Source organism: Panicum virgatum, chromosome 4K (genome assembly GCF_016808335.1).
Source record: "Panicum virgatum strain AP13 chromosome 4K, P.virgatum_v5, whole genome shotgun sequence".
Taxonomy (NCBI): Eukaryota; Viridiplantae; Streptophyta; class Magnoliopsida; order Poales; family Poaceae; genus Panicum; species Panicum virgatum.
The window spans coordinates 32831512-32850161 of NC_053139.1; the positions used below are offsets into that span (position 1 = coordinate 32831512).

At 52.1% G+C, this 18650-nt stretch overlaps 1 protein-coding gene and 1 long non-coding RNA gene across 2 annotated transcripts; one reads left to right on the forward strand and one right to left on the reverse strand.

Moving 5' to 3' along the window:
* Nucleotides 1–7884: 7884 nt before the first annotated feature.
* LOC120705182 lies at nt 7885–8304 on the forward strand. The gene is made up of 3 exons (XR_005687823.1): nt 7885–7901; nt 7990–8187; nt 8267–8304. It is a non-coding gene; the product is annotated as an uncharacterized LOC120705182 (long non-coding RNA).
* Nucleotides 8305–14566: 6262 nt separating this feature from the next.
* On the reverse strand, nt 14567–16366 carry LOC120703689 (berberine bridge enzyme-like Cyn d 4). The gene has a single exon (XM_039987842.1). It carries the CDS (start codon nt 16340–16342, stop codon nt 14717–14719), a length of 1626 nt encoding a protein of 541 aa, XP_039843776.1. The 5' UTR covers nt 16343–16366; the 3' UTR covers nt 14567–14716.
* Between the last annotated feature and the right edge of the window lie 2284 nt (nt 16367–18650).

The window sequence follows — 18650 nt, forward strand, 5'->3', positions numbered from 1 at the left end:
ACGGCAAATCGGACCTTTGCCATGTGCCAGAAGAACCAGCACACGGCAAAGGTTCAACTCACGGCAATAATTTTATTTGCCGTGTGTCCGCCCAAAAAACACACGGCAAAGGCACAACACACGGCAAACATGTGTGTTTGCCGTGTGCTGAAAAAGGATGCACACGGCAAACCTTTAGCACACGGCAAAGAGCCCATGTTTGCCGTGTGCTTGCTATATTGCACACGGCAAACCTCTGGCACACGGCAAAATTGTGCAAAAAAAAGTAGACACAACACTCCCAATTTTTTCTTCTATGCATATAAAGTGTATTGTACTCCTTGTTAAAATCTGTTATATTTTTAGTTATTTTAGCTATATTTAGTCATTTAATTTTACTAATCGAATTTTTAGGGTTCAACTTGAAGTGTTTTGAATAGTGGAGTCTAATGGATAGAAAAATTATCTTCATGTTATGGAGTTTAATTTGATGACGTAAGCACGAAATAGAAGTAGATTTCGAACATCTTGCTCGCGGACCATGCTTAGAACAGTTTGAATGAATTGTTTGAAAATTCTATTAATAGCAAACGAATTCAGAAAATCATGAAATTTTTCATGGTGTCATGATTTCATGCATGGAGATGGTGGTAAAATTTTGGGAACGTTTTGCAAAAGTTTTGATGTACACATGTTACAAATCGAAACATGTCCAGATAAGACCCGTAGAGTTGAGAGGAGTCATTTACATTTTGACAAAAGGTTGCGAACAAATTAGCCATTGACTTTAGAACTTTTTGTGTTTGCCGAAAACAACATAAGTTCTTTAATGCCAAATTTTGATTAATTTTCAAATAACTGATATATTTATTAATTTTTTTGCAATCAAATATTTGTTTCAGACACATGAAATAATAACAATATTAAAATAAAACATGAATTGTTTAATCATTTTAGCAATGTAATGAGAAAATGTGATAAAGTTTGAAACATGAAATAGAATACCAAAGCGATTGAAGGAAAAAATTGAAAAGAAAACATTTCTAAAATTGAATTCAAAAATTTGAAATTGTTTGCCGTGTGCACAGGACAGAACACACGGCGAACGGGACCTTTGCTATGTGCCGTGCCAAAGGCCCACGGCAAAGCCTTTGCTGTGGGCCAGATCGAGGCACACGGCAAAGTGGTCCGTCCCTACCGGGCCGCCGCTCGGGCGCCGTGGTGTGCCGCCACCGCTCCCCGCCGCGTCGTGTCGTGCCGCCGCCCCCACCGACCGCCCGCTCCGGCCCTTTGCCGTGGGCCGGATCGGGGCACACAGCAAAGGTTACCTTTGCCGTGGGCCGGATCGGGTGGCACACGGCAAAAGGGGAAACACCCCACTTAGCCGTTTTGGCCACCCGTTCCGACACACCCCGCTTAGCTCGTGTCCCCGCCCAACCCGCCGCCACCCCGCTCCCCCTCTTGCCACTAGCGCAGCCGCGCCCGCTGCTGCTGCCCGCTACGCCCCAGTCGCCGCGCCACTTGCCACGAGGCGCCGCGCCCCGCTGCGCCCTCCCCGCAGCCACGCCGCTCCCCTGCCGTGCGGTCCCCGCTCCCCCGCCGCGCCTTCCCCGCCACCCCGGTCCGTGCCGCCACGCCGGCGCCCCGGCCACACCCCGGCCCGCGCGTAGGCAGGATCGGCAGGGCCCGCTCGGCGGGACTACCACGTGGTTGTCCCGGCCACCAGGCTCTGACCTGGTCGGCGCGCCCTCACCGCCACCCCGCCTCCGCGCCTGTCCCGGCCGCCACGCCGGTGCCCCGGCCACCCCCGCCACGCCCCGGCCCGCGCGCAGGCGGGCTCGACAGTCCCCGATCGGCGCGCATGGCGCGCCGGCGTCCCGGCCACCCCCGCCTCATCTCCCTTCCTGGCCGGCTCTCGTCGACGCACCCGCCAGGGCTCGGCAGGCCGACAGCGCCGGCCTCCCACGCCCCGGCCCGTGCGGCAGGGGCCGTGCACCCCGCCTCCGCACCGCTCTCTGTCGGCCCCCGTCGACGCGGTCGCCCTCCACCGGCGCGCGCCGCCCACGCCCTCCACTTGGTTGCACTGTGCGAGCCACCGGCGCGGCACGGCCACGGTACCGGCCACGCCTACCCCATCCAACGCGCCGGACATACCTTCTGCGCTCTCCACGCCTCCACGCTGGCGCGTTCAGCACGCTCACTCGCCATGCAGCCACGCTCGGTGCTGCCGGCCAGGCTTTCCACGCGGGCGCGCTCACCACGGTGGCCATCGAGTCCTAGGTGAATTTGTTTAGTGGAACTTGCATGCTCAACTAATTTTTGCCATGACAAAATGCATTAAATCAATATAATTGACACATGTTTTTTTGGCAGGAGAGGCTATTGCACCATCCTCGAGTCGTTCATTGTGCGTCTCTGCCTAGCTAGCTAGCCATCGAGCCCTAGGTGAGCATGTGAAAAAGGCCTTTGCTCCTTCTCATGTTCATAATATATTACATAATTTAGTTGCCCGTGATGATATAAATTGATACCTAGATTTGTTATGGGTAACATATGATGATCTTGAGCTTGTGGTTGTATTCAGTGTGTCGTGTAGTTATATGTTTGTCATGATTGCCATCAAACCATGTGACACATCCATGCCCAAAGCAACTCTTGTTTGTGATGATATGATGGTTGGGATGGATGTGTCACATGGTTCCATGTCTATTATGAACTCTTTTTGTTGAGAAGATTTCTCCCGCTGCAAGTTCAAGATCAAATGAAATGAAACATATCTGAGACAAAATACTAGTTCAATGTTTTCTATTGAGTTGATCAAAAGTAACATGATGCTGACTATAATCTGACAAATGTATTTTTTTTGCAAGAGCTGAGCACCGGCTCCTAGTTCCCATCGCGGGCCTCCGCCACCGGGCCACTTGTGTCACCCACCTCAGTTTGCAGGACGTATTGCAAGGTGAGGCATACAAGACTCCCCTTTTCGTACCGCATGTTCGTATATCACGTAACCTAGTTAGGCGTCTCCCGTTCGAAATAGATACGGATGGAAATATGCAGAACTTTGCATATGTACGACCGTATCTATTTCGAACTATCCACGTTTTTTGGACAGCCCGAGGATGCGTAGATGGGGTTAGTTTCCATGTTCTACTCGCATTCGAGACAGAGTATCGGCATCATTTCCCCGTTGTTCTCCGGATACACAATCTCTCTTCTGGGACGTGTATTTGGAGAACAGCGGCGAAATGCTGCCGAAATTCTGTCCCGGATCGGAGTAGAGCATGGAAATCGACTCAAGCTACGCATCTTCGGGTGGGATTAGGACCTATCTTAACCTAGTAGAATGTTTGGACATCGTGTAGATGCAAACGTTCTCTTGTATATTATATTACTCGTTGATATGATATAGTATGGACGACTGTGCGTGGATGTACTCCGGTTGGAAACAAGGGGGGAGTTGACCTTAGAATGGATTCAGAAGACCGAGACTTTCTTAGATCGAGCATTTGCAAAGGTTAAAGGAGGCTCATGCACTTGGTGTCCCTGCACCAAATGTGGAAACACGCGTCGACAGACACGGGAAGTCATGACACAACATCTTTGCAATTATGGATTTACGAGACACTATACCCGGTGGACCTACCATGGTGAAGGCAATCGTATGAGAAACGAGGTCATTAAGCAACGCATTGAAGATCATGATGCTGATGCCGGGGTAGGAGATACGTTAGATGACTTTCATGAAGCACACTTTGAGGGAGAACGTAGCGAGGAGGAGCCAGAGCCAACCGTGAAGGCGTACTATGACATGTTGGGTGCAGCACAAGAACCCCTTCATGGGCATACCAAGGTTTCACAACTGGATGCCATTGCGCGCCTGATGGCCGTGAAGTCCCAGTTTACCCTGAGTCGAGATGTTTTTGATGTTATGTTGACAGTTATTAGCACTCTGCTTCCGGAAGGTCAATTTCTTCCAAAAAGCATGTATGAGGCACAGAAACTCCTTCGTGCATTGAAGATCCCGTATGAGCAGATACATGCATGTCCGAAGGGATGCATCTTGTTTAGGAAAGAACATGCGGAAGCAAAGTACTGTCCAAAGTGTGAATCTTCTAGGTTCGTAGAGGTAGATACTAGTGATGGTCAGAAGAGGCAGCTCGCGGTTCCCATGAAAGTCCTACGATACCTTCTGCCCATACCGAGGATCCAACGGCTATTCATGACCGAGGAGTCCGCGAAACAGATGACATGGCACAAAATGGGAACTCGATACAATCCTGATAAGCTTGTACATCCATCCGATGCTGAATCATGGACCCACTTTGACGGGATTCATCAAGTCAAGGAAGATGAAGCTCGTAATGTGCGTGTTGCCCTAGCAACAGATGGCTTCAATCCATATGGAATGTCGGCTGCACCTTACACTTGTTGGTCTGTCTTCGTTATACCCCTCAATCTCCCTCCCGGCGTGATTTTCCAATGACAGAACATATTCTTGTCGCTAATAATTCCTGGACATCCGGGAAATAATATGAGTGTCTACATGGAGCCCCTGATTGATGATTTGCTCAGTGCTTGGGAGGAAGGGGTTTGGACATATGATCGAGCTACAAAGAGAAACATTAGGATGTATGTTTGGTACCATCATTCCCTGCATGACTTGCCGGCGTATGGAATATTCTGCGGCTGGTGTGTTCACGAAAAGTTCTCTTGCCCAGTATGCAAGGCAGCTCTGATGTCCATATGGTTGCGGAAGGGTGGGAAATATTCTTCGTTTGACAAACATCGACAATTCCTCCTTCTTGACCATCCATTCAGATGCAATAAGAAGAACTTCATGAAAGGTGTCGAAGTTCTAGACCTTCCCCCTCATATTATGACAGGTGTTGGTGTTCGTGCTCAGTTAGATAGTCTTGTGGCTAATGCAGATGGTGGTTTTGAGGGATATGGTCAGCAACATGCATGGGCGCAGAAGTCGGGCTTGTGGAGACTTCCCTACATGCAAGATCTCCTCCTTCCACATAACATTGATATGATGCACTCTGAAAAGAATGTCGCCGAGGCACTGTTCGGAACTATCATGGACATTGTAGAGAAGACAAAGGACAACGTTAAGGCCAGAGTGGATCAAGCAACATTATGCGATAGACCGAAGCTATACATGAGGCCTCCTGCGTCAGGCAAGGCATGGAAAAAGCCTAAGGCCGATTTTGTCCTGACGAGGCCCCAGAGGAGGGAAGTGCTAGAGTGGTTTCAAACCTTAATGTTCCCTGATGGGTATGCAGCGAATCTGAGGAGGGGAGTCAACTTATCTACTATGCGAATCAACGAGCTCAAGAGTCATGACTATCACATATGGTTAGAGAGGCTTCTTCCGGTGATGGTTCGAGGATACCTCCCTGATCAAGTCTGGCAAGTGCTGGCAGAGTTGAGCTTTTTCTTTCGCCAGCTTTGTGCTAAGGAGTTATCTCTGACCGTTATAAATGGAAAGAATGGCGCCTGTGTTTCTCTGTAAGTTAGAGAAGATATTTCCACCAGGCTTCTTCAACCCGATGCAGCATATGATTTTGCACCTACCGTACGAGGCACGAATGGGGGGGCCAGTGCAAGATCATTGGTACTACTCAATTGAGAGATGTCAAAAAGTCCTTCGAACTAAATGTAAAAATAAATGCAAAATTGAAGCTTCCATCGCAGAGGCATACATTCTAGAGGATGTGTCAAACTTCACATCGAAATATTATACTGAGAATCTTCCAAGCGTGCATAATCCACCCTCACGTTACAATGCTGGGGAAGCTGACTCGAACCTCAGCCTTTTCAAAGGGCAACTCGGAAGTGCAAGTGTTGCGAGCATCAAGACCTTAAATTTTGAAGAGTGGCGCAGTATCATGCTATATGTGTTGACCAACCTATCCGAAGTGCAGCCGTACATACAGTAAGTTCTCTGCATTCATTTAGTTCTCGAGTACTTCTTTTTCGGCATCCAACCCGTTTGTTTCTCTTTCGACCAGGGAATTTCATGTGCAATTCTGGCATCGATCAAGGATACCTACCCTCCAGGAAGCTGAGACCCTTCTTAGACAGGGTGCGGGAAATGGAAAGCCTAATTTTATTTCTTGGTTCAAACAAAAGGTAATGTCTATGTCATGGCTCTTTCGTAGTATGATTTTACAAGTTGCTCGGACGTGTACATAATTTGGCCTGCTTGAACTTGCAGACCCAAACTGATGCCTCAGTGAATGCCGAGTTGCGTCAGGTTGCCAATGGTTGTGCCTATAGAGTCAAGTCATTTGGAGCTTATGATGTGAATGGATATCGTTTCCACACAACAAGTCATGAGCAGAGTCAGCCGAATAGAAGGACCACAAATTCTGGAGTGTTTACGCCAGGAGACGATGGGCTCGAGTACTATGGAAGAATCGAAGAAATATACAAACTCACGTTTCATGGGTCAAAACCTCTGAAACCTGTCATATTCAAATGCCATTGGTTTGATCCTCATGATGTGAGACAGACTCCGAATCTTGGGCTAGTTGAAGTTCAACAAGCGTCCGTGTATCCAGAAGATGATGTCTATATTGTGGCTCAACAAGCCACGCAAGTTTATTATCTCTCATATCCATGCCAAACCGACAATCGTCTCAAGGGTTGGGATGTTGTGTACAAGGTATCGCCACACGATAAATTACCTGTCCCGAACAATGAAGATTACAACATAGACCCAAACACATATGCCGGTGAGTTCTTTCAAGAAGATGGGCTAGATGGGACTTTTCAGATAGACTTAACCGAAGCGATGGGAATGGAACAGGACAATGAAAGAATTGATAACGACGATGCAGGGGATGAGGTTCACAATGTCAAGGACTTAGAATTACTAGAGCGATTACGCTTAGAGAATGACAGTGATGATGACAGTGTTCCTCCTATGGAGATCGATGGTGATTATATCGACACACGTGATAGAGATGATGAGACATATGATCCGGCTAATCCGGATCATGATGACTATTTTTAATACATGTAAGAATCGTACTACTTAATTTTTTGTACTATTTTTGTTTATTTTAGTCATTGTACTTACTTTATATACTAATTGTACTATTTTTAATGACATCTACTAATTGATTTACTCATTTTAATTTCAGGAGATTGTTCGGCAATGGCGGGGCGCGGCAGAGGTCTGATGAGGTCACTCACAGACCTATTGGGCGGCAGATCTACCCAGGTAGGTGAGTCCTCTCAGAGGACTCGACGGACAGGCAGGAGAAGTCGGAGGAGTGGAGCGGGTTCGTCGACGCGCGACGCCGTTGAGGGCTCTGGCACGGCTTCAGGAGGGAGGGCTGGGAGGAGGAGTAGGCGCAGGAGAGGTGCTCCTCTTGTGGAGGAGGAGGCGGAGGTGGAGGAGGAGGAGGATCCCGGTGCAGAGGAGCACGAGCACAAGCACAAGCAGGAGCAGGAGGAGGAGGAGGAGGAGGAGGATGGGGTGGACGAGGAGGAGGAGGAGGACTTGGGCGTACCAGCCGTCTGGCAGCGAGGCCCCTCGAGGCTCCCGAATCGTCCGATACCTCTAGAGCACCGACCGGTCCTCCGACCTGACGGGAAAAGGTAAGTAAGTTTACAAGATTTCAACACGTTTCCTTTTGATATATTCAAAATCACAATTGACGCTAATACTATCTCTCAACAACTTGAGCAGGAACTTTGACATAGTTGTTCCAGGTGTTGCTCACAACCGCATGGCCAATGACATCCTAGGCCTCCTCTGTAAGCGACATTACCCAGGCGCCATGGATATTGTTGGGGTACGTCAGCCAGCCTCTTCGTGGGAGCACTAAATCGCCGCACCGGATGTACCAGATGAGGAAGGCAGGGCATTTGACAACAAGGCGCACCAGATGTTGAACGAATTATGGGTAAGTCCTCATGGAACTACATTTACGAATACATCATATTCATTGCACCGGGTTTTGAAATAATGACTTTGTTCACATTTTTGTGCAGGATTTCTACAGATGCGAGGAGGGAATGATGCCCAGGGCGATGCAGGTGGCTAGCAGAGCTTGTTACAAGCTGGTGGCGGATATGCTTTACGAGGCGCGCATCCAGGCCGTCATCGACTACAAGGCCAGGATCGAAAAAGTGAGGATCTACAAAGGACCTGCGAGAGACATCAGACTTACCCGGGAACAATACTTGCGGGTAAAGATTCAATCTTAAGGAGTTATCAACTATGCTCCATTTGTTCTTCTTAAATGTATTAGATATTGATGATGTACAGGTGCCTCCGTGATGGATTGCCAATGATTATCCGTGCTGGGAAATGATAGTGGACCGGTGGTGCTCGCAAGAGTGGGTGGAGATGCACGAGGCTGCCCCGCTGCAGCATTTGCTGATGCCAGGTGCATCGCACCATCAGGGCAACCGTAACCTCAAGGCGTACATGGCTAGATATGTATGTGAATTAATTTCTTTATTCTAATGCTCAATTCTGCATAATTTCTAATCATCTTCCTTTTTTCGTAGTCGGCGTACTGTTTGGCCCACAAAGGAAAGGCGACGTCCGATGTCACCTTCAACCCGCAGGATCCACCCGAAGTGTACAGCAACGCAAGCGTCCACAGCCGCCTCAGTGGGTACACCTCGATGGCACAAGAAGTTCATGGGCCGGAGTTTGATGTGATCAATGAGCCCATTGATGGAGAAGTCGTCATGAGGGCAGGAGGAGGCAAGAAGCATGTTCGGTACTGGTTTGGCGACAGCTTAGTCGACACAGCGACTACTCCCACTCTCTCGCAGATTCGAGCCAGGAGTACCAGCTCAAGCCCTGCCATACACCCACGGCCAGACACTACACAGACTCAGATTGAGGCTGTCAAGGTTATTTCTGTTTCATCCGTCGTTCCTCCATTTTTACATATGTTCGCTTTGAATTCTAACCCTGGGATCAAATCATTTAGGCCCAGATGGAAGCAGCCTTCCAAGCACAGCAGGAGGCGGCAGAGGAGAGGTGGAGGGCCGAGCGGGACGACATCCAACAAAAATTGGATCAAGCTCTAACATTTATACAAAGCCTGGGCTCGGTGATGGGTGTTTCGCCTCCACAATTCCCTCCAGCCCCACTTGTTCGTCATGCAGAAACTCCTCCTACCGTAAGTGGTTTTGACTCCTATCGAGTTTCGGAATGTCTTAGTGACTTAGCATTAACCTAGATTTAATTAAAAATAATATCTTATGACACATCTACAATGACTTAGAACTTAGACTAATGCTTGTAGTTTCATTCTTATGTAACTCAATATATATTCGCTTATGTGCAGAATCAGTCGGCGGCATCCAATGATGGGCCAGTGAATCCTGACTTCTCGCCTCCGGTGCAGCAGACTCAGCAGTCTCAGCAGTTTGTGTGGCCACCGCCTCAATGGGTTTCTTGGATTCAGCAGCAGCAGCAGCCAGGTTGGTCGCAGACGCCTACATGGCCGCCCCCGCAAATGTGGTCGCAGCACCCGCCACCGCCGCCGCCGCCGCCGTCGGCCCCGTGAAGTGTATGGACTTCATTTCTAGAGACAAGCTTTGCACTTGAACTTGTATGGACTTTGCCGTATGGACTTGTATGGATTTGACTTAAACTTGTGGTTGCCGATGAACGATACTAGAGTTTATTTGTATTTGTGCATTTTTGGATAATATTGAATGCATCCGATGCTTATTTGGATTGCAAGCGATGATTATTATGATATATGTGAACTATTTGTATTATTTGGGGGTACCATATACGCAATAAACAAAAAGAAAATACAGGATCAGGTACCTTTGCTGTGTGCAAAAACCATGGCACACGGCAAAGAAACCAATGTGCTCTTTGCCGTGTGCGGCACAAGGCAAAGCCTTTGCCGTGTGCATATAGGGCTTTGCCGTGTGCTTTGGCACACGGCAAAGCAGCAGTCTCCCGTAGTGATATATTTTCGGTTCAAATTTTCATGTACGTTTTGATATGTTTTCTTCTGGAGTATGGGAGCATCTAGGTACCGTGAGATCTGCATGCTAGTGGAATAAGTCCCTCTGCAGTACTGCAGAGGACGTGAATCCCGGTGCTGTAGGGCTTGCATGTCAGTGGGACTTGAAGTGTTCTCGAATGGATATAACACTTGTTTGCTATTCACTATTTCCATACCATCCGTGATTATAATGACAAAATGTGTTCACACTGCCAGAATTATTAGTTATCAGAAAGAGACAATGAGATCGTATCATGCATATTTTTCTAATTGTATAATGCTTTTCATATATTTTTTATTAAAAAAATGCAAATTATGGTTTCTATGAGACCTAGTGAAGACATGTTTTGTCTTATTAGATTCTTATAAGTGTTGATTGAAATGTTTCATAAGCATGAATAAGTTGTGTTTGAGGGTGTGTATGGTTGAGTTGTGTGACTTTTGGAAAATAGTTGCGGGGTGTAGAGAAGTTGTTGTGAAGTATGAGTTGTGAGAAAGCCGAAAGCCATTTGATTGGCCAACTGTGGCTTTTGAGAAAACTGTGGATTGTTGGAATTTGGGAATTTGGGCTTGGCCCAATGAACATTTCAGCTAATTCCAAATAAATCTCAAAGACCTATATGAGCATGAGGAAGTGTAAAAGTGGTACAAATCGTTAGTCCCACCTTCTTGTGGAAATTGTGGATGGCTAACTTAAATAGTGAGGTCATCCTTGCCTCTCCAAGCTATGTGTGTGCGAGAGAAAGGAAGCTTCACACGCGCGCGCGCCTCGCCTCACTAGGCTCGGGCTCAGACACGGCGGCACGGCTTCCTTTTGCTGTTTTAATTTTTTTTGGTTGCTTCGCTATTACGTTTACGAGATATGGAAGGTCTAGTTGGTTTACGGATCCGATCACGACCCAAGGTCGTGGGCTCTCCTATATATACTCTAGTTACTATGCACCCTAGAGAGGGAGGCGCGAGAGCGCTCCAGCCCTCTGCGGGCGACACGTGCCCAGGAGAGGAAAACCCGACGCGGGCCGTCGATTTGCAGCTCCCGCCTTCGCTGCATGCCGCACCGCCTTGCCTGCTTGTGGGGCCTGCCGGGGGGCGAGGCATGGATTTATCGCCGCCGCCAGTCTGCCGCACCGCGAGAGCGAGAGAGAGACAGAGAGAGAGGGGGGGGAGAGCTCCGCCCGCGCCAGGGCAAGAGCAGAGCCGAGGAGCCGCGCCGAGGATGCGCCTCTGTTGCTCCCCCGCCGCCACCTCCCGCCGCTGGATGCCGCCACCATCGGCCGCGCCATGCCGCCCGAGCCCCGTCGCCCGAGCTCCGCCCGCAGGGGAAGGGGGAGGGAGGGAAGGAGGGGAACGCCCGACGCCGCCACAGATCCATGCCGTGGAGTGATGCCCGCCACGCGCCGTGCGCCGATCCGCCCCGTCGCAGCTCCATTCGCCGCCGCAGCTCCGCACGCCTCCGCCATGGCCGCGGTGCCCTCCCCACCGCCTTCCCCTGCTCGCCATGCCACCGCGAGGCATGCCGCGCCTGGCCGGCCCGGCTCACAATGCCGTGCATGGCTGCCGGGTCGCCACGCCGCCGCGGCCCGCCCGCGCGCGTGCACTAGGGCAGGCAAGGATGGGCAGGGGCCACCGGCGGCCAGCGCGCGCCTGCCTGGGCCGGGACCCGCTCCCGGAGCACCGCCTTGCTTCCGTGCCCACCCCACCGTGGCCCGCGCGCCATGGCCGCCGTCGACGAGGGGGACGTGGCCGAGCTCGAGGGGGGCAGTGGCCTCCACCGCCATGGCCCCATCGGAGGAGCCGGCGAAGAGGGGCCGCGACCGCCGCGCGCGCGTAGGTGGAGGCCGGCGCAGGAGAAGGGGCGCAGGGGTGCAGAGAGGGAGGAGGGGGCGGAGGCGGAGGAGGAAGGCTGCTGCGGGATGCATGGGCGGCGGGGAATGCAGGGGAGGGGCAAACGGCGGAGGGAGCGAGGCAGTAGAGAGAGAATGGGAAAGGGAGGGGGCCAGGGGGTGCGGGGGGTTAAAAAAAGGGAGGGGGTGCGGGGGGTTAAAAAAAGTTGCCATGTGAGCTTCATACCTGGTTGTTGATATAGAGGATGGGATAGAGAATGAACTGGTGCAGTAAAACTAGACGTAGAGGTGAGGGTGAATTTAGATGACCATGACAATATATTCCTTTCAAAGGGTGAATTTAGAGTATGACGAGTGCGGACAGCCAACGCGGTATGCCCCTGTTGACATGACACCGGTCCCCCCCACCCCCGCTGGCCCCCTCTTTGGGTCCATTTCTTCAAAAAAAATTTGCCAAACACATGTATTTATTTATTTTTATTCTTACTCCTATACACCATGGGATTGGTGGCCTGGGAGTGCTTGGAGATTGTGGACGTGCCATGTGTCTCGAGAACAATCAGCCCATTGCCCATACGTGGAGACAATCAGCCCAATCCACCGGTGGGAGGAAGCCCGACGCGGGGCATGGATTTGGCATTCGCTCCTTTCGGCATATGCGCAACAATCAGTCCATTGCCACGCCCTTCAACATACCTCTCTTCCTACTCTATATGCATATGTACCCATCAACGCATCAATCATTTTGTTCAACATTTTCAAGTGGGTGCGGCGTAGCGCGTGGTTGACCTAGTACAACCTATCGGCCACAACCAAAATCAATCTAATCTGAGTTAGGGTTTTGCCTCCTCTCACTGCTGTGCCGCTACCGTAATCTTCTCCATCCCGAGCACCGGTGTGCACCGGTGAACGGGAGAACAGGTCTCTGAAACCTTTCTCCTTTGGAATCCTGCACCGGGAGACGGCGAATAAGATTTTTGGGAAGCGCCCGGCGCGACTGCTCAACGATCTTTGCCACAGCTCGTCCTCAGTCCAAGTCTGGTGCTGCGACATATCATCGCCTGCGACGTCGTCTGCTGCACTCCGTTCGTATGACCGTCGTCGTCTCGTCAACACCGTTCGTCTTCCCTAAGACCCAGTACGTATACTGTTGTTTGATCTGTTTCTTAATCATGTTTCTACTACGTCTTGTTACTAGTATGATAATATTGTTCATACTAGTTCTAGTCATGTTCATGATTTATTTATTTTAAAATTTAATCAAACAATTGCCTAATTATTCAACATGGACGAGACTCCACGTGTCATTCATAGCCCTCCTCACTCAACTACCTCTCCCTCTCTCAATGGCGAGCGAACCCCCACTTGTCAGTCGCTTCTTCTTCCTCTCACTGGCTAAGGCACGAGGGACTGGTGACTGCCGAGGGCTCGCCGGCTGGAGCTGGCGGTGGCAGATCTTGCGGTGGAAGAGAAGGTAGAGGACAATGTCTTCTTCTCAGTGCTCGACTACTCCATGCTGGGGCCCAATATGGACCTAGCGGCCTCTACTTGATGTGTGCCACCAGTTAGAGGTGGCCTCCCCCCGCCTCTAACGCCCACCGGCTCAAGGCCGACACCTCCTCACACATGCAGCAGCCGCACTTGGATCTGAGCCCTGCACGCCACACCGGATGAGCTCGTGGCGAAGGAGCTGGCAATGGAGAAACTTGCGGCGACGGATCCCGCGGCGGAGGAGCCGTTGGCGGATGATCTTGCGGCCGCAGAGCAGGCGTGTGGAGGCTGAATAGGCATGGGACACCCATGGATGAGACAAGAGATATGCTGGAGTAGGGAGCCATGATGGAGAAGGGAAAAAAGAACGAAGTGGTACGCTTCATAACCAATGGCAGGTGGGTAGTTTTTGCTAACTTACCAATCTCACTGCCGGCTGCAGCACCTCCTTCTCAGCTATGCAAAATGAACTACACGAAAGCTGGGAGGAAGTTACGGGGACTCCTATGCATCATGTAGAAGATGGTTAAGCAAATCATCATAAAGTCCATTAAGTCCCAGTTGATGTTGAACTACCATTTTGAAATGTTGAAACAATATTATGAAAATGTTGAAACTCAACATTTTTACCACATTCTTCTCTGGCGGCTGGCCGCGGCCGTGGCGCGTACAGCAGGCGGTGACGACCAGCTGCAGCGGTGCGCGCAGCATGCGGCAGCGGCATGCAGGAGGCGGTGCGGGCGCGGGCGGCGGTGGTGGTGCCATGGAGGCGGTTGCGGCAGATGCAGGCGGCGCGGCCCCAAGCACCGCTCACCACTGCGCGCCCTTGTCCAGCACGACCCGCCATCGCCAGCCTTGCATTGGCCTCCCTATTCTCGCTCCCGCGAGACAGCACAACAGCGTCAATGTGGGTCAGGGTGGTTCGCTCAGGAGGGGGGCGCGGCGCGCAGGAGGCAGCGGCCAGGGCGGCGGCGCTGCCCAAGCAGCCCTCTGCGCTGCTCATCACCATGCGCCCTTGCCCTAGCTCGACCCTTCACCGCCTGCCTTGCGTTGGCCTCCCTATTCTCGCTCCCGCGAGATGGAGCACGACAGTGTCAATGTGGGTCGGGGTGGTCCGCTCGATTTGGCGGACCATCTCGACCTGCATCTGGGGATACCCAACACACCTCATTCTCAAACCAAACCCCTCCAAAAATTGGTTCGACCCTACCTAACTCACTTCAAACTTAGTCCCTCATGAAAAGTACGTACAGATAAACGTGCAATTCTTGGCCTTATTCTTTCAGAAATACGTATGTAGTTAGGTACTCAGGTTCCACACCAGCTAGCTCATATGAACGGACACAGAGAAACAGTAGTACATCGCATCATGACTCCAACAATACACTACTCAACGTGTTAGCCCAAACGCTTGCCCCAACGATTATTGCCCTGGAGCAATGGCGGGATGCTCTGCTCGTTCCTGAAGAAGTCGGTCGGATCCACGGCCCCCTTCACTGCGGCGAGCCTCCGGAAGTTACCGGCGAAGTACCTCTCGCCCCAGACCTTGCCGCCGTCGAGCGTGCTGACGTCGTTCACCACCGTGTTCTCGCCGATGTCCAGGTCCCGGTAGTTGACGTACGCCTCCCTCGGGTTGTTGGTCACGAACTGGCCCATGAAGTCGTAGAAGTTGCTGATCCAGCTCGTCGCCGCCGAGCCGTCGCTGCCGGCAGGCCAGAAGGCGATGTACTGGATGTTGTACAGCACCCCGCTCCGATGCGGGTACGGCGTCGCTGACGGCGGGACGGTGCCGATGAAGCCACCGTGCGGCTCCAGGATGATCATCCCGGCGCCGCTCATGGCGAACCAGGGGAAGATGCTCTTCCAGTCGTCCTTGGCGATGGCACGGCGGACGTAGTCGGACTTGTTCTTGGTGAAGGTGCTCAGGCTGGTGCCGCGGTTGAGCAGCGACTCCACCGGCGCGTTGGGGTTCCAGGTGTGGAAGAAGCCCACCGACTGCAGCCAGGTCATCTCGAGGCAGTCGGCGGCCGTCATCCCGAGCTCCGGGAAGAAGGTGCCCAGCGTCGGCACGAGGTCGCCGCACCTGCCGAGGTACAGGGTCTGGAACGTCGCCTGCTGCCCCTGGATGATCACCCGCATGGTGATGTCGGAGGGGAGGGTCGGGCCGACCTCCTGCCACCTGTTGACGACGTCGATGGCTCCCTGGTCCAGCGTCCTCATGACGTTGAGCGCCGTGACGGTGGGCGGGACCCTGACGAGGCCCACCTTCCACGACACGACGATGCCGAAGTTCCCACCGCCGCCGCCCCGGATGGCCCAGAAGAGGTCCTCCCCCATGGCCGCCCTATCGACGAGGTCGCCGTCGGCGGTCACCAGCTTGGCGTCGAGGACGTTGTCGGCGGCGAGCCCGAACCTGCGCATGAGCATGCCGATCCCGCCGCCGCTCAAGTGGCCGCCCACGCCGATGGTCGGGCAGATCCCTGCCGGGAACGCGAGCCCGGAGTTGTTCCCGGCGACCGTGTAGTAGAGTTCCCCGAGCGTGGCGCCGGACTCGACCCACGCCGTGGGGGCCGCCGGCCACGCGCCGCCGCCGCCGGCGCTGACGACGATGGCGCGGAGGCGCGTGAGGTCGACCACTGCGAACACCTCGCCCCGCTGCAGGGACCGGTACGAGAGACCCTCGTAGTCGTGCCCGCCGCTGCGCACGCGGAGGCGCACGCCACGCGCGCGGCCGCAGCGCACGGCGGCCTGCACGTGGGAGGCGTCGGTGGCCGTGACGACGCAGAGCGGGCGCGCCGTGTCGCCGGTGAAGACCCGGGGGTTCCGGACGGAGGACGCCAGCACGTCGGTGAAGTTGCTCGCGCCCTGCGTGTAGATGAGCCCGCTGGGTACGCTCCCCGACAGGCACTGCAGGAAGCCGTCGGGGTCGGAGGTAGTAGCTGCTGGGGATGGAGCGGCGAGGTAGCAGAGAGAGGAGAAGCTTAGGACGAGCGCTAGTGCTAAGCCTCTGGAGGACACTGCCATCTTGGCTTGACGATGATCTTGCAATGCCACTGCAACAGTGCTGCGTGTTCATCACTTGAGTACAGCTCTGGTTATATATAGTAGTCAGTTGCTGATCTCTGCTGGTGTAGTGACATGGAAGGAAGCTGCGTGTACGTTATGAGTCGTGATCACTCTGGGATGAGTGCCAATTAGTTTGAGCCCTAGGTGTGGATGGATCGGAGGAGTCAGCGGTCTTCCGACGGTCGTAAGGGACGATGGATCGACCAGGGCGGGGACGATGGAGTGGCCGCCCGTGATGAGGAAGTTTACAGGCATGGACAAACTGCATATAGATTGAAGCACAAGATCTCATGTAGTGGAACTAGTATAGTAGTATTTTTTGTATAGGTGACAAGATCGTGGATGATCGAGATACGCATATGTGGCTCACGGCGCCTGGATCAGCCCAATGCTAGATTTTACAATCACCGGCACGCAAGCAAACTCACGGGCGACGACCCACGTGATTTTATCCTCTCCCCTCCCCTCTCGGTTCCCTTCCGCCCCTCTTCTCTTTCTCCTTTTTTTTTCTCCAGATCCCGACTGTGGCTGAACCCAGGGCAAGCTGCGCGGCAATGAGCTCCGCCCCTCAGGGGAGCGGCGCACTGGGGAGGCGTGGCTGGCCGGCGGAGGGGAGGCACGGCGGTCCGACGGCAAGACCCTCTATCGCTCACCCTCTCTCTTTCTCCAACCATCTCTCCCTCCCTCTCTCTTTGGCGGGAAGCTCCGCGCGGCGGGGGAGGCCCGGCGCGGCGGCTCGCTATCTAGGTAAGTGTTTTTTTCTTTTATTTTTTGTTGCAAAAATTTTTTACAAATTTTTTTCATCTGGATTTTTTTTAAGTTTGTTTCTTAAAATTTTGTCTTCCAAATTTTTTCCGCTCTCGATTTTTCCTTTAAAATTTTTTTCAGAAATTTTTTTATCAGAAAATGACAAAAAGCTACTGAAAAGGAAAAAAAGCAGTTGAAAAATCGACCGTACGAATCACTTCTCATGGTCACCCGTAAACTAGCATGACCCCTCGATCAGGCTGAAGGTGTGAATATTAATGAGGTCTTCTGACTGCCTGAGCTCCAGATGTGTTTTAGAAACAGAAGCTAAACTAGTTGATTCCTTGCGCGCTGCTGCGGGATTTGAGAGAATTTTTTTGATAAACTATGAGAGGCTGGGCGCCTTTTATGGTTGCAAGAAGCAAGCAGAAGTCAAATGATGACCTTCTCATATCATGTCAAAAACAAAAAATGTTATCTTTTACTATTTTATGATATCATCTGGTAATAATAGTTAAATAGGCCACTGACATCTGGCGCGACATCATGGCCCCAACCGCGGCGGGCACGAACGCACAACCCTGCCACGACAGCCATGACAACAGCAGCGACGATCTTGCCCTCCTTGGGGTTGAAGAAGGTGGCGGTGGCGGCGGCGGCGGCTGCCCTCTTCAGGACTCGTACACCGGCACAGCGGCAGAGACAGCCGTGCGGAACAGACCGCAGAAGAATGAACAGACAGAAGAAAAAGCTCACCACCTTGCACGCTGCTCTGGCGATAGACGCCCATAGCGCGGACGCGGCGTCACATACGGCCTTCACGGCCGCATCAGCGATGGTGCGAACCTTACTCAGGAAGCATCCCATTACTGACGAATGGCCAATTGGGCACCGCGCAAATGGTCGAGAATTCGCGATGGGATTATGGGATGGTGGAGGCCGCTGATCTTTGATGTGATTTATAAAGGGCAAGCCCGATGCTTCGCATGCTCCTCCTCGACCAACTCTTGGGAATGCATGAAGGCGGGTCATAATTGCATCGATGCAGGTCTCCCGGCCTCGAGGATAGCAATTTGGAAGCCCAAGAAACGATCAACTAAGACGGTCCACCCTGCTAGCAATAGGCTGGCCCGATGAACTTCCAATATATTGAATGCTAGTTTCAGTTTGGTACTCATGATTGCACGGTGGACAAATTGCAGATGATGGGTTGTATGCAAGACGGTTGGTATTCCGAAACGGATGGTGAGGATGTAGTTTGTATCTAAGATCGAAAAGCTGAAACAAAAGAGGTGACGTGGCTTAATGTGGTTCCAGAGAAATAGCAATCAATGATCGGAAGTGGGGAGCTTTTTTATAAGAGATATAGATAAGGCTAAAGCGCTCAGAGGATTCAGATTGGCATCGTTCACTGCTCTGTAATATATACTGCTGTCAAGAGACAAAAACAGTCAACCACTCCTAGATCCTGCAGAGGTTAGTGATCCAGGTTAAAGCAGTGCTAGTATATTTAATTTAT

Coding starts and splice junctions, on each gene's coding strand:
- LOC120703689 (XM_039987842.1), bottom strand. CDS start 16,342: ATGGCAGTGTCCTCCAGAGGCTTAGCACTAGCGCTCGTCCTAAGCTTC.